The sequence below is a fragment of the Octopus sinensis genome, linkage group LG9 (genome assembly GCF_006345805.1).
Source record: "Octopus sinensis linkage group LG9, ASM634580v1, whole genome shotgun sequence".
NCBI lineage: Eukaryota > Metazoa > Mollusca > Cephalopoda > Octopoda > Octopodidae > Octopus > Octopus sinensis.
Genome location: NC_043005.1, coordinates 96,338,459 through 96,354,407, shown reverse-complemented (window position 1 = coordinate 96,354,407; position 15,949 = coordinate 96,338,459). Strand labels below are relative to the sequence as shown.

The 15,949-nt window shown below is 37.8% G+C and overlaps 1 protein-coding gene across 1 annotated transcript in view; it reads right to left on the bottom strand.

Moving 5' to 3' along the window:
- LOC115215641 (GATOR complex protein NPRL3) overlaps window positions 1–12,661 on the bottom strand; it is a 34,266-nt gene extending 21,605 nt beyond the window's left edge. Inside the window, exons 1-5 of the mRNA XM_029784891.2 lie at window positions 12,201–12,661; window positions 10,198–10,255; window positions 7,650–7,691; window positions 4,860–5,052; window positions 3,474–3,624 (exon numbers count right to left, since the gene is read on the bottom strand). Of these exons, the coding sequence (XP_029640751.1) occupies window positions 3,474–3,624; window positions 4,860–5,052; window positions 7,650–7,691; window positions 10,198–10,255; window positions 12,201–12,315 (559 nt within the window). The 5' untranslated portion in view covers window positions 12,316–12,661. The remainder of the gene's footprint in view (window positions 1–3,473; window positions 3,625–4,859; window positions 5,053–7,649; window positions 7,692–10,197; window positions 10,256–12,200) is intronic.
- Window positions 12,662–15,949: the final 3,288 nt, after the last annotated feature.

Below are 15,949 nucleotides of genomic sequence, written 5' to 3'. Positions count from 1 at the left end.
ATGCCAATACAATTCTTGTTAACTAGCTTCCTGAAGATTTCTCTTGAATGAAACAGTTCTAGTCCTGTAGAAGCTCCTTCTATATAATAAATATATATATATATATATATATATTTTGTGAAATAGAAAGATGAATAATCTTGTTGCAGATTAATCAAAAGTTTAACCGATACCTTGGTAGCAAAAATCACAGCAGAAGACAGCACGGTTGGAGGTACAACCCTATGGTGTTGCAACCGTGCGTTGGTGCGGATAATTGAATTTTAATATTATTAGTGAATTGAAGAAATGGAGTTGAACGAAGATTGAACAGAAATCGTTTTATTGCATTCTACACGTGTTTCGAAAGGCACAATTTACCAAATTCCGATTGAATAAGGAGACCATATTGTGTCTTTCTCTTCAGGAAGAAATAGGAAATCCGTTGGAAAAAACAAAAACAGAACAGAGGCAGAGCAAAACAAATCGAACGAGGCTCCTAAGAGCCCATGGCCAAACTTTAGGAGCCTCGTTCGATTTGTTTTGCTCCGCCTCTGTTCTGTTTTTGTTTTTTCCAACGGATTTCCTATTTCTTCCTGAAGAGAAAGACACAATATGGTCTCCTTATTCAATCGGAATTTGGTAAATTGTGCCTTTCGAAACACGTGTAGAATGCAATAAAACGATTTCTGTTCAATCTTCGTTCAACTCCATTTCTTCAATTCACTATATATATATATATATATATATACATATATATACACACACACACACAATGAGCTTCTTTTGAGTTTCTGCCTACCAAATCCACTCACAAGACTTTGGTCAGCCCAAAACCATAGTAGAAGACACGTGCCCAAGGTGCCATGCAGTGGGACTGAGCTCAGAACCATGTGGTTGGGAAGCAAGCTTCTTACCACAGAGCCACGCCTAAAGTGCCATGGAAGACAACTGCTATATGGTCAATCAACCTGCTAGATATAGTAGTCAAGCCATAACCTACAGACCTAAAGAAAATGGAAACAATGGATAACGTGATCACAGAATGAGGGGAATCAATCAATGAGTAGCTGACTCAATTGATTTCAGAAGTTAAAAAGGAAATTTGTGATATTCACTTCCAACATTCTTTGAAGCCATTAGCAAATGTTAATTTGCTATACCAGCATGCAGAAATATTTCTCTGATTCCATAGGGCATCCTGGTGTTAGGAAGGACATCCTGGCGTTAGGAAGGGCATCCTGGCGTTAGGAAGGGCATCTTGGTGTTTGGAAGGGCATCCAGCTGTAGAAACTCTGCCAGATCAAGATTGGAGCCTGGTGCAGCCGTCTGGTTCGCCAGCCCTCAGTTAAATTGTCCAACCTATGCTAACATGGAAAGTGGACATTAGACGATGATGATGATGATATAGCCACATGTTAAAGATTATACTATGCTGAAGAATCAGACAAATACATGTTTGGAGTTGTCACTCATCATCATTATTAGATACTATTCACTTTTCCATGCTTTCATGGATTGCTGGATCCTATCTGTCACCTGATCCCAAGCAAGGTAATATTTCCTCATGGCCAAACAGGTTCACACAGAATATTGGAGATGAATGACACTGCTGGTACGTCAGTGACACTTATTCACAACTATCTCACAATGTCAAGGAGATACACCACACATATATACACACAATGGGCTCCTCTCAGTTTCCATCTATCCAATCCAGTCACAAGACTTTGGCTGGCCTGGTGTTATAGTAGAAGACACTTGCTCACGATGTCACACAGTGGGACTGAACCCAGAACCATGTGGTTGGGAAGCAAACGTCTTACCACACAGTCATGCCTATCCACACAGCCACGCCTCCATATTACCTATTTCCAATTTCAATGAACTGGAAGTTGTGGTCTCTGGACCATCAAATCATTTAAAATTTTCCTCTTTTTTTTTTCTTCCGAGTTGCCTCCCTTACCTTTCATTTACTTTTAGACACTGCTATAGTTTAATTGATTAATTAAAGTTAGTCTTGCCACAAACATGTTAGCACTAGCTTAAAAGCTGCCCTATTTGGGTGGCTTTTAAGCTAGCTCCTGTGGAAGGCCCTTCATTGGGCCTTGGACTCAACAATGACACTTCATGCATTGAGTACATATCAAATTTTATTAAACTTGAACAATATTTTTCAAGCAATGAACAATTTTCATCAAAACAATGAAATAATTTGTTGACTTGGAATTTATTGCAAAGCTGTATGATAAACAACAGTACCGCCACCACATCTGCCATACACACATACCATTCAAACTTCTGACGCCACCACCATCAATACCTTTGACTTCGCCGCCTTCCCCTCCACCACCATCACCACTGTCTTTCACATCACTTACTCTCAGTCATCCCTAACAGCCTCCGCTACTACCACCACCATCTCTGCCTCTATCACAACTACAGCTCATACACATTACCATCAGTGTTCAGTATGTTAGTTCACCATGCTGGTTCAGTGTTCAGTCCCTCTTTCTCTCTCTCTTATTATTACTCCAACTGCCACCATCAACACTACTAATTTTAATAAAAACATCAACTCTCCCTAAATTTCTTTGTCTCTCTTTTTCTTTCTCTCTCTCCCCCTGTCTGTCTTTGCCAATACCCTCACCATCTCTATACCTACTATTACTCTCACCCCAGTATGAGCAATAGTAAAAGTGTCAATGAATAGTGAGAGAGGAGGCTGAAGTGTGACACACTGACAGACAGAAATTAGTTTTTGCATTCATTACATGAGATTTACTTCACTATACATTTCATCTCAAAATTGCAACTCTGTAGAACTTATGCTCAGCCATCATCTGATGTGATTCAAACTGACAATAACAGCATTAACCCTGCTTCTCTTCTTTTAACTGTTTTTATATAATAATTATAAGTAACTGTATAATAACTACGAATAAGTCTTTTAACTTAGAAAGGCTGAAATTTTAGCAAGGAGTGGGAGTGGGCAGAGTGTTTGTCAATATCATTCACTCCAGTACTTTATTCTTTTAGCTCTGAAAGGATAAAAAGCTAAGTTAACCTCTGAGCTGCTTTAAATACTGCAAGGTAGTTTCTCTTGATGTTCTACCAATTCTGTCAAATAATAATTGTTTCTAAATAAGATACAAAGCCTGAAATTCCGAGGAGGGGATTAGTTGATCCCATCATTTCCATTATTTAACTGGTATTTTATTTTCTCAGCCCCAAAAGAACGAAAGGCAAAGCTGAAATCAGCAGGATTTTAAAATCAGCAAGTATGGAGCAGGAAGAAATAATGCAAAGCAATATTTCTGACACTGTAAGGATTCTATGAGCTTACTGCCAAATAATAACAAAAAAGGATTAAAAAAATAGTGAAATAGATATACCCAGAAATTGAAACCAATTTGTAGCACCAATACTGGGGGCTTGCCTGTCCTACAGCACTTGCAGACAGTTATGGTTTGAATAAGTAAAAATAGAGTTACCTTCACTGAAAGGTGATTCATCATGGACTTGTTGCATCGCTTTGGCTTGCTGAGCCAAGTAATTACAGCGGCATTCTTCATGACGAATAGCAACAGTGATTTGCTTTGCAAGATCCTGGTAATAGTTCACTACTGTCGTATCAACACATGCCTTTTGAAAAAAAAATAAGTATCAGTTGCTATAAAACTGTAATGGGAGAGAATTCTTCATTTGGACATTATTATTGCTTGAGTATATTTACAAATGATGAAATAACAGTTAAGACCTTAATACAATTGATGCTTGACATTAGAAGCACCAATTTGAGACAAAAAAAATGAAATGGTACCACTAATGGAATGCATATACAAATGGTTGCTAATATTTTACAAAGTAAGACACCCATGCAAATTGTAGTTAAGACATGCCAGTGACAGGTAAAAAGCACTGTCCGAACGTGGCAGATGCCAGCGCCGCCTGACTAGCGTCCGTGTCGGTGACACGTAAAAGCACCAACCAATGGTGGCCGTTTGTCAGCCTGCTCTGGCCCCTGTGCTGGTGGCACGTAAAAAACACCCACTACACTCACGGAGTGGTTGGCGTTAGGAAGGGCATCCAGCTGTAGAAACTCTGCCAGATTAGACTGGATCCTGGTGCAGCGTCCTGGCTTCCCAGACCCCGGTCGAACTGTTCAATCCATGCTAGCGTGGAAAACGGACGTTAAATGATGATGATGATGATTTCAAAAGGTTAGTGCTTAATTCATTCCACATGAAAGACAGATATCTTTGTTTCAATGTGATATCTCTCAGGTTTAGTATCTGTTCCTACCAGTAAGATGAACTGGTATAAGTGAGCATCAGTCCCCGATATAAGAAGCTTCTAGATTTCCCTTAGAAAAGACCCAATTAATAAAGCAGTCCTAGATATGCTATGTCTGAAACTCCCCAATAACAAGTTTGCTCAAAACAGGACCGACCTGGGGTTCAGCAAAAACTGAAAAGAGTAAGATTAAATGATTTACTTGAAATATAAAGAGAGGCCTGCAGTGGGGTTGAATTAAAGTCCTATAAAATGCTAATTACTCAATTACCAATACAATGTGGGTTATGTTAATAAATATATAGAGCCATATCCATTGGTGTCTCACTGTCAAATTAGGCCAATAATAAATAAATGATAAAATATACATATATATATATTATTCCATACAATTTCATACATGGACAGTTAAACTTACTATGAACGTCTACTCATTCAGCCAATTAAACAACCTTCCAGCATTTTAACGAAACAGAGATGAAACAAAGAGAGAAGAATGGAGAGAGTTGGACGCATATTGCAGATAATATTAGTAGAGAATATTAAGAAGTAGCATAGAAAAATATTGACACAAAAGTATTTACTTTTAAAACAATGACCACATTAAAGGACTGTATAGTCTGTACATGTTTGCTGTTTGGGTTGTTGAGATGGAGTGGATAGCCAACAAAACGGACATCTTTAATTTTAACATCAAACCGTTTCCCACAGAGGATGGTATCAGCAGCAAGTAAAGTACCAAGGTTCTGAAAATTGAAACCCACAATATTGTGGCTCCTGGAAAAAAAAAAATTACTTGAAAGAAATAAAGAAACGAGGAACAGAAAATAGTAGAAAAAATTTGTAGATTAAAATCACATTCTTTCAATGCCCAGTTTGGTAATACAAGTTTCAAACATCAAAGGTCACTTAACCCTTTCGTTACTGTATTTATTTTGAGATGTTCTTTGTTTCTTTCAATTACTTAAAATACAACAAAGAATTTAGTAAAATAACATAGTTATCATTGAGCTAGTGTTAGGAACATAAATTGTGACTAAGGTTTGGTGGAAGATTTTAATTCATAACTTATAAAAACAAGACATTTGTACTCAGAACCAGAGCCGGTTTCAGCCGGGTTGGTAACAAAAGGGTTAAAAAAAAATTCTTTGTTCTTTTAGTTTTTTACTAGTTTCAGCTGTGGTTAGTGTTATTGACAATAATAATACAGTATGAATGTCTTGCGAAAGCATTCTTGATAAAACCTTTCCATTCACATTAGTTGTTCAAGTACCTCTTTGCTGACATCATAAACCAAGATTGCTGGCTTTCATGCTAGCGCCAATATTCAGAGGTTCTTTCATTCTTGCTCTAGCAGCAAAGCCTCTGTCATATCTGGTCATCAAGTGGGAGTTTGTTATGATTAACTAGCAATCCCAATGTCATGTTATACAGTGTTTAACCAAATAATGCCATAGATGTACATGATCTCTAGAAGCTTTGTTCAACTGAACAGCCAATTCTGACATTGAACTAGTAGCCACTTTAAATAGTCTTATATAAACATGTAAATTGCATGCAACACAACAATATTAGCAGAAGGCAGCGAGCTGGCAGAAACGTTAGTGCGCTGGGTAAAATGCTTTGCGGTATTTCGTCTGCCGTTACGTTCTGAGTTCAAATTCCGCCAAGGTCGACTTTGCCTTTCATCCTTTCGGGGTCGATAAATTAAGTACCAGTTACGCACTGGGGTCGATGTAATTGACTTAATACCTTTGTCTGTCCCTTCTATGTTTAGTCCCTTGTGGGTAATAAAGAAATAAATATTAGCAGAACATTGACATGATAGCAAACATTTAGGCCAGGGTTCTGGTTGAAGATAACTTCATCTCTAACCCACAATCCCACCCTGCAAAAGGGCCAGGGATGCTATATTCCTCCTCTAATTAAGCCATTAAACAATTTTTCCAAAAAAAGTGGTGTGTTTGTTCAATATTACAACAAAATGATTGTTGAAGACAGGAACTAATTGATTGCTGTCCTTTCCCTAAGCTGCAATAAAATAAATGTTGCAGGATTTGAACCCACAAACCTTTAGTTTACAAGGTTACCTAGCATTTATATTCAAGATGTTAAAGTAGTTCTTTTCCTCCATTTGCTCGGTCCAGTTTTAGTCATTGTTACACCACACGTTCAGACCCACTTCACACCATCATCATCATCGTTTAACGTCCGCTTTCCATGCTAGCATGAGTTGGACGATTTGACTGAGGGCTGGCGAACCAGATGGCTGCACCAAGCTCCAATCTTGATCTGGCAGAGTTTCTACAGCTGGATGCTCTTCCTAACGCCAACCACTCCAAGAGTGTAGTGGGTGCTTTTACGTGCCACCGGCACAGGGGCCAGTCAGGCAGTCCTGGTAACGACCATGCTCAAATCTTTTTACACATGCCACCGGCACAGGTGCCAGTAAGGTGACGCTGATGGAAATATAATTATTCTAAATACTTTTGACACAAATTTATTAGACAATTAGTAATTCTTTGTTTGGGCCTTGTTTTTCTTTGGTCCATCTCTCCATCCCACAGGAGACCTAGTCTATCTCACTTGTCACTTCTACTTAATACAGAGTTCTGCTAGCTTGATCAGTAATCTCTTGAAAGCATCTGTCGACATCAGTGTTGATGCAGAAAATTAAACGAGGACTGGAAATACCACAGGTACAGAAATGGTTACTTCACAGTTCTGCTTAACAACTTATGCTCTTAGTAGCATGACTTTCATCCACCAGCAGATGTTGACTTCAATGAAAAATCCAAGTATCCTTAGTGACCTGAGAACAATTTGTTATTATGTGTTAGTCAAACTGACCACAAGAAGACAGTTGCTAGTAACAACTGAAGACATGTTGTCACCAAACACATCGTTCTCAAACCGTTTTTGATTTGTATAACTGTAAATGTTTTCTTAATCTACTTAACCAGAAAGGGAAGAGCAAAATCTATGATCCTTTTTTATCAGGAGTCTGAGACTGGTGTGAGAAAGAAAGGAAGTCATGCTCAAACTAGAGGCTTAGCCCAAATGCTTACAACACTAATAGTATCCAAAGACCAGGTGATGGTGTTAATGTGACATTAAATCTACCACCAAAGAATCTAGAATGCAAAGAGATGGAACAAATAATGCAAGGCATTTTATCCAGTGTTCTGTCAATTCTGTCATTTCATCATCCTAGACTAGTAGTTTATTTTATCGAGTTTGAATGAATGAAAGACAAAGTTGGCCTTGATAGATTTTGAACTGAGAGAGGACAGAGAGCTGAAGCAAATCCAGCAAGATGTTTGTCATATGTTCTAGCAGGGGAAACAAGATTTATGCAAAAAATTTCCACTCACCCAAGTAATGTTTCGTTTTCTTTATTTGAATCAGTTTCTTCACTAAAGAGAAAAGGTAAGAAAAACAGAAATTATTTTCAAATTCATGAAAACAAACAAGAAACAAAAAAAAAACTGCCCTCACCACAGAAAAATAATTCATTGTTATAAGAAAGGAGATGAATAGTTAAATTGCTTTTATTACTATTTAGCCCCAGGTCAGCCCTGACTAAACAGATCTAGGATCAAATGTATTCTAACAATAACCATTTCTTCTTTTTCTCAGGCAGAATATACACCAGATTACACTTTCCAATGTATCCTTCTTTAAAAAAAAGATATGTTATAGTTTGAAGGGGATATGGCTACTATTTCTAGCAGGTAGAGTAATCAGTGGCAGAAGCTACCTCATCAGCTGAATAATAAAGGTGAAGTCTGAATTCAGTAAAGAGAAGTAGCAAACTAGACAGTATGGTTGCTTTAGACTGGCTTCCTCCTACATCAGCAATGGAAACAGAAAATGATTTCATTCTTTGGTTCAAAATCATCATCATCATCATTGTTTAACGTCCATTTTCCATGCTAGCATGAGTTGGATGGTTCGACTGGGGTCTGGGAAGCCAGGAGGCTGCACCAGGATCCAGTCCAATCTGGCAGTGTTTCTACAGCTGGATGCCCTTCCTAACGCCAACCGCTCCGTGAGTGTAGTGGGTGCTTTTTACGTGCCATCAGCACAGGGGCCAGATGAGGTTGGCAAACGGCCACGGTTGGTTGGTGCTTTTACATGTCACTGACACAGACACCAGTCAGGCGGCGCTGGCATCTGCCACGTTTGGATGGTGCTTTTAACGTGTCACCAGCACGGGTATCTTAACTACAATTTCCATTTGATTTTCATGTATTTTCTTATGATGCATGAATTAAATGAAGTTTGACTTTTTAGTTTTTCAAAGTATTTCTTTTCATCTATGTATCTCAGATCATATAATGAACACTAACCAAAATATCTCATCCTAATAAAATGACAGGACCAAACTATTGGCCTACTATTTTCATGGCTGAAAGATAACAGACAATCTCAGCAAGAATAAACACTGACACACATTGGATGCAGGATGGCTGGGTGGTTAAAGTTTGCTTAGCAATCATGAGGGCTCGGGTTCAATCTCATTGTGTGGTATCTTAGATAAATGTCTTTAACTATTGCCTAGGATTGATCCAGGTCTTGTTATTGAAATTAAGGTAAATGGAAACTATGTACGCCTATCAGATGGACTACACCTGTAATTCAAAGGTAGAACTTTGTTGCAGATTCTATCAGAGGATTATGTTAATGGTACAGAAGACTGTGGAACATTCAGCCACAAACATTCTAATTCAGTGAAGAGATATCACTATTGATAGAACAACTGAATCCCTGTTGTCAAAACTGATGAAGATCCATTTTACATGCACACACACACATATATATGTATATTATATATATACACACACACACACACATTATGGACTCTCCTGCTGTTATTCAATAGATGAGGGTTCCCCAATTTCTTGTCTAACAACCACACACATGATTGTTGGACAGTGTGTGCATACACATACACACACATATAACGACGAGCTTTTTTCAGTTTCCATCAACGAAATCGATTCACAAGGCTTTGGTCAGCCCAGGGCATATGCCCAAGGTGCTACACACAGTATAATTGAACCTGAAACCATGTGGTTGGGAAGCTAAATTCTTACCACACAGCCACACACACACTTTTCTTCATCAATTAAGGTTCAGCTATTCCTATATACAATTTTACATAATTTTTATCTGTTTATCTCCTAAAAATAGTTCTGTTTTCTTCAGTGTATAAGCATTAGTTGGCTTTGTTTCCAAGGAATAAAGTGGTTTTGAACTCTAAGAGTAAGGCACCAAACTACTAACCACATGACCATGCTATCAATCCTTTTAGCCATAGTGTTATGTTATGCTCCTGCACAAGATGTAATTCTGTTTTCACCAGCCTAAAAGGTTCTACTTTTAATTCATTGAAGACTTTTTAGCAGTAGCAAAAAAAAAAACAAAAAAAAAACAGCTATAAAAACAATTTAGTTGCTATATTAATAAACAGTTATACAAATTAAGAAAAACCACACACATAACCAGTTTATCCAGAATATACCCCAGACCACATTTAATTTCAATTTATCTCAAATTGGTTTTCCTATTTAAAAAACTTTAACCCTTTTGTTACTGTATTTATTTTGAGATGCTCTATGTTTCTTTCAATTATTTTAAATATAACAAAGAATTTAGTAAAATAACTTAGTTATCATTCACCTAGTGTTAAGAACATAAATTGTGATTAAGGTTTGGTGGTAGATATTAAGTTAAAACTTATGGAAAGAAGACATTTGTATTACAGAGCCAGGTTGGTATAAGCAGGTTGGAGATTTTACATTTCCTTTATACTGTTCGTGTCATTTAGTCTTGTACGATGGTTGCACCATTCCCTTGCTCTCTCCCATTAGTCTTCATGCATACAGAAAAAATGAGATTTCCTCATGTGGAACTTACACTTTTGCACAAAGGTCATCAATAGGAACAACAGCATAAGGATTCGTCCCAACATTGGCTACAATGGAAATAAAAAATGTAAATCCTTTTTCTTTGTCTTTTTTTTATCATGTACAAAATTAAAATATTTTCTGTTTTAGCACGAGTGAGTTAATTCTGCAAATGTCAGTATTTGCCTGAATTATCAAAACAGGTTATGTGTTTTTAAGAAGCCCAATTATTCAAAGTGTATGATGGCTGTAGTGATTGAACTCGTGAATTAAGTGAAGTTTGAACCCAGAATCAGTTACAACTTTACTGAACTGTTTCAACAATATGACAGACTTAAAGATAACAAGTTTTATAATTTATGAGAGTAAACATCTGTCATCATCATCAAAGATTTTAGAGTAATTGTTCATATGAGGACATTGGTTAAACATAAATGGAAGAAGAGTGGGGGGGGGGGTTCGAGAGAGAGAGAGAGAGAGAAGAAACGATGCCCGTAGCTTTAGAAGGCTCTTCGTGATATATATACGATTGTTGTTTGTACTGTCGATGTTTAGCCTGAACTGCTGCAGTTCAACAATGGATCAAGTGTGAACCAAAATAGTGAAGTGAGAAAAAGTGTTAGAGACTCTGCTGTAAACGTTTGGTTGCATATCGAAGATCAGGATAGATCATTCTATGTACCTTAGTTCAAGCATAGGGAAAAGTAATCAACGATGGACTGATATACTATTCAGGGAAGAAATTAATTCCTCATCCACTTAGCATCATACTAGTGGATCAAAAGAAAAAAAAAATGGTTTTAGAGTGAAATCTCTTAAAAATGCCTTCCATCGCGAAATATCATCGTTTAACTTCCGCACAATCAGTTCAGAATAAATATAATTTAGTAAGTAGTTTTAGAATATATATATCGTTGCTATTATGTTAAACTGTCGTATGTCCAACTTTAACCAAATGCGTTTTTCTCCATAATAATTTTTGCTTGCAATAGCCGGTTCTTTTGGTCAAACTATCGTATCTCCAGATGCCAAGATATCAAAAATTGTCAAAGTGTAGTACAAATGTTTTACTATTTTTTCGTTTTCTGAAAAAGCAACGTTTTGGACTTACGACACTTTTGCATAATAGCAACGATATATATATATATATATATATATATATATATTATATATATATATATATATATACACATCATGCATGCATATGTATATATATATATAAGTAAAAGAACAGGCTCTGCTACATAACAACCGATTCTAAATGAAATATACTTAGAGGATTTGTAAAAGAAATCAAAGATAAACCAGTAAGATATTTAAAAAAAAAGATAAATGTAAAACCTTCAAAGTTATGCTATAAACAATAAATTATAAGATACTGTATCGAATATAGAATTATGAAATTTTTGGTAACGTTTGTAGCCGTAAATTCCATCATTCGGAGAAAAACCATGTCTTTTCCTATATTTAATGTTAAGTTCCCCACTTCCAATAAAGGGTCCTGTCTGAAACAACAAATTTCTTAGTATACCAACTATCATTATAATTTTCCCGACTGAGAACTGCGGGGTTTGTGGGTGTCACAAGATTGTCACTTTGCAACCCTAACACACCATAAGCATGTTACAAGCGCCGGTTAATTATTTTCTTTCGCTGTTGAAGGCAAATTACTAAAGCGTGTAAAATAATTTGTTCTCTGCACTTTCAATTTCTTTACGCGTGACTCTATTAAGCATTTTGAGTAAATTTCGTTTAGTTTTGAATTTTTCAATAAAAACAAATCAATTTAACCGAAGCTAATACAAAAGTGGAGTGAAATAAAAAAAATGTGTAGGGATAAATTTTTGAAAGTTTCTTATTTCTTAATTTACTAATTTACCACAGATTAAGTTGCGGGACTTGGAAGTGTCATAATTGAAAGGAAGGCCTAAAAAGTAAAAAGAACAAAAAATCATAGATCGAGTAGTGGGGGTTTTCAAGAATCGATCAAAAAACGAAACACAAACCACTTACATCGAGAGGCAACTGCATTCTTCTTGGTAGTTTCGTGTGGGTAACGAAATAAAATTCGATTCCCTTTAGAGCCTGACGTCGCCAAAATGATAACGATCGGATCCAAATCAGCCATTTATATGAAATATATTTATAAAATTAAGAATATAAATGCCACGAAGACAACTAGCATATATAATTTGATTTGACGGAGTGACACTAGACTAGAGTGAAGGGAGCTCATTCATTCGCATGTTCTGAAGCCCTTAAAAGAAAAACGAAATAACATTCTTGCTTAACGATTTGGGGATCTCTATACAAATCTTACTCGATGTTTCCTTCTGTATAACGGATAAAATATATTTATCTTAATCATGCTGGTATAACAGTTAGAGGAACAAAAAAAACGATCTTAATGACAACTCGGCGAAATTACAACTCTCACATGATAAGCTTTAAAATCGGAACCGGAAATAAATGTTAATTTCGAAACGGTGAATATCATATGTTCACCTTTCAAAAACGGTAGAGCACCGGACTAAATGTCTTACGGTATTTAATTTAACCCTTCTGTGTTCTGAATTCAATCATGCCAGGGTCAATTTCATATTTCCTCCATGTGGAAGTTGGCAATATAAATACTAGTAATACACTAGGAACCATTAAATAATCTGTTTCTTCACCACAAAAATTGGCTTTGTACCAAGAAACCAGCATTTATCTCTTGAATGTGATGAATAATGAAGAGCGGAGATAAATTTCAATAAGCCAAGTGTGCAGCCAGAAAGAATCTGGACATAGATGAATGGAATCCTGGTCTAAAGATCAAAGCGCCTGATATGTTAATGTATATATTAACATGTCCAAGACAAAGTACAAGTTAGTAAGAGAGAGTAAGCTCAAAATTACCAGTGCCACCTGGGAAGCTCAAGATGTAGAAAGTAGGTCCAGGAATGGCAACTTGGTGGTAAAAATCTATGCTCACCTCTGTCTACATAGAAAGAACATGACAGACAAAATGACAAAAATTGATTGTTTTCTTTGTTGCTGATGAAGGACCATGGTAAGAGACAATCCACATTGATACTCATCCAAATAATGCCAGTAAGGAAAAATGAACATAAATGATCATTATTAAAAAAAAGTATGGAGCGCAAGTGTAATTTCAATAAAGAACAAAATAAGAATCTTTAACACTAACGTAAAATGGGGCTGAGACATGGCGAACAACAGTTAAGTCAAATAAGCAAATACAATCATTCATCAACAGATGCTTGAGTAGTATACTTAAAATTAGATGGCCTGAACACATAAGCAATATGGAGCTATGGCAAAGAACAAATCAAGTTTCGATTAGGGAGCAAATATTTAAGAAAAAGTGGAAGAGGATTGGTAGCACAATTTGAAAAGACACACCAAATGTAGTGAAAAGTGCTTTACGGTGGAAACCGGATGGATATAGAAGGAGAGGTAGGCCTAAGAACTCGTGGCAGAAATCAAGGCAAAAGGAACTAGAGAAAGGGGGACATTCATGGCAGAGTATAAGTACAGAAGCGAAAAATTATGCGACATGGAATTCAACTATAAGTGGCCTATACTCTGCATTGGAGGGCTAAAGGCAGGAAAAAAAATGATCATTATGATGTAGGAAATTGATGTTATATATCTAGTGAAAGCAATAGACACACAACATGTACAGTGAAATCTGTAGCAGGCTGAGATATGAGAAATCAGAAACTTCTTGCAGTGGCTCACTTTTGACTTTTTTTACACTTGTCTATAGCTCACATGAATATTATAACATATTTCACATATTATAACATATCTCATCTATAAAAAAGAAAAAATCTCTCCTTCCCATGTATCACATTTCCATTATTAGCAATGATTATGTAAGCAAAAATTAAATATTTGTTGCATGAAAGCTGGTCCACAAGCATTAACTGTGACTACGGAATTAAATTTCATGGTTATGTAACAGGATCTGGAATCGGTATCACTGAAGGGGTGTTGATCCAATCCCGTCACATTCAATTTAGTTAAATATAACAGACGAAGTCAGGTTATCTGGGAAAGACAGCAGTGTTGTTTATTATTCGTGATGGTGTACGTATTTCTGAAGGGAAAACGGCAGCTGAATCTGTTGTACAGCTTCTTGTTAGTTGGTTGAAGTGATTCAATGTCATCCGCGGCTAAGTCGGTATAGTTATCAGAGATTACCAAATGCACGTCTGTTCCTGAGGGCTGAAATGGCCAGAGAGGGTGATCGAGTTTACTGCTCCTCAGGGGTCAGTTTCCCACACATGCGCATGGCGAAGACTTCCGGTGGCCACCCAGAAGTAGTTTCATTCTGCACATGCGCGCTGAACCTTACACAGTAGCATCACTACATGGCTCCCCCTCGAGTGCAGAAGTACGAAGACAAGAAAATTTGTAGTGGTGCTGCAGAAAAACAGATGGCTTGCCGATCCCCACAGATTTGGTACACAATGTCATACAAAAAACAAGAAATTTGAAAGAAAGAAAGTTAAATAAGAATTGTCTTTGAGAGTTTCTTGGGCCAATGCACTGTTCTGCCTGATCTAGTAACATATGGTGTGCTCGGGGCACCCGTTGACGGCGAGGGTGGTGTTGTAGGAGCCGGTGAAGGCAAAGGTGCTTGTGCAGGTGCATAGGTGGGTGTGTCAAGGTTGTCATCAAAAGATGAAGATATCTCAAAGTATGCTTTCTTCAGTTGGTCCACGGAAACGGTCTTCGAATGACCATTTATTTCAATGGTGAAAACCTTAGGTGTGCGAGAAAGCACACGGAAAGGTCCTTTATAGGGAGAAACAAGTGGGCCCTTCACAGAGTCGTCCCAAACAAAAACATGCGACCAAGTGTCCATATCCGGCGGGAGATGGGATGGTGGAGATAGTTTCCTGGGAACCATGGGTGGAAGATTCGAGAAATATGAACGCAGTCTGGCGACATAGGTTGCCGGATCATGGAGCTGGGAAGTGTCTGGCACCAACATCGTACCAGGCAATGCCAGTGTGGTACCATACAGCAGCTCTGCAGAAGAAAACCCCAGGTCTGCCTTGACAGCAGTCCAACAACCGAGAAGCACAATTGGCAGAAATTCAATCCAGGACTGTGGATCTGAAGAGGCATGAAGAGCGGCCTTGAGCTGTCTATGAAACCGTTCAACTAATCCATTAGATGCTGGATGATAGCTGGTAGTGTGAATATGATGCACACCTAAAATGCACGACAATTCGCGAAATAGCGAAGCTTCAAACTGACGTCCACGATCAGTAGTCAATCTGGACGGAACTCTGAAACGGGAAATCCAGTTTGAAATGAAGGCTTGCGCAACAGTCTCAGCAGAAATGTCTGCTATCGGAATGGCTTCTGGCCAGCGGGAGAAACGATCGACACAAGTTAACAGATAAGAAAACCCGCGACTCACAGGCCATGGTCCAACCAGATCGATGTGGACATGGCGAAAACGGGCCTCCATAGGGGGAAAATGTCCAAGCGGGGCACGAACGTGCCGTTGAATCTTGGACCATTGACACTTGGAGCAGGTGCGTGTCCAAGAAGTAATAGTGCAACGCATATTCGGCCAGAAAAACCGAGCAGTGATCAGCTTAAGGGTGGCAGCGATGCCAGGATGTGATAAGGAGTGCAGTGCTTCAAACACTGAGCGTTGATGATTCTCAGGCACGAGTGGCCTGGGAGAACCAGTGGAAGTATCACAGAGAATGGTGCCTTCGGCTGACGGAAGC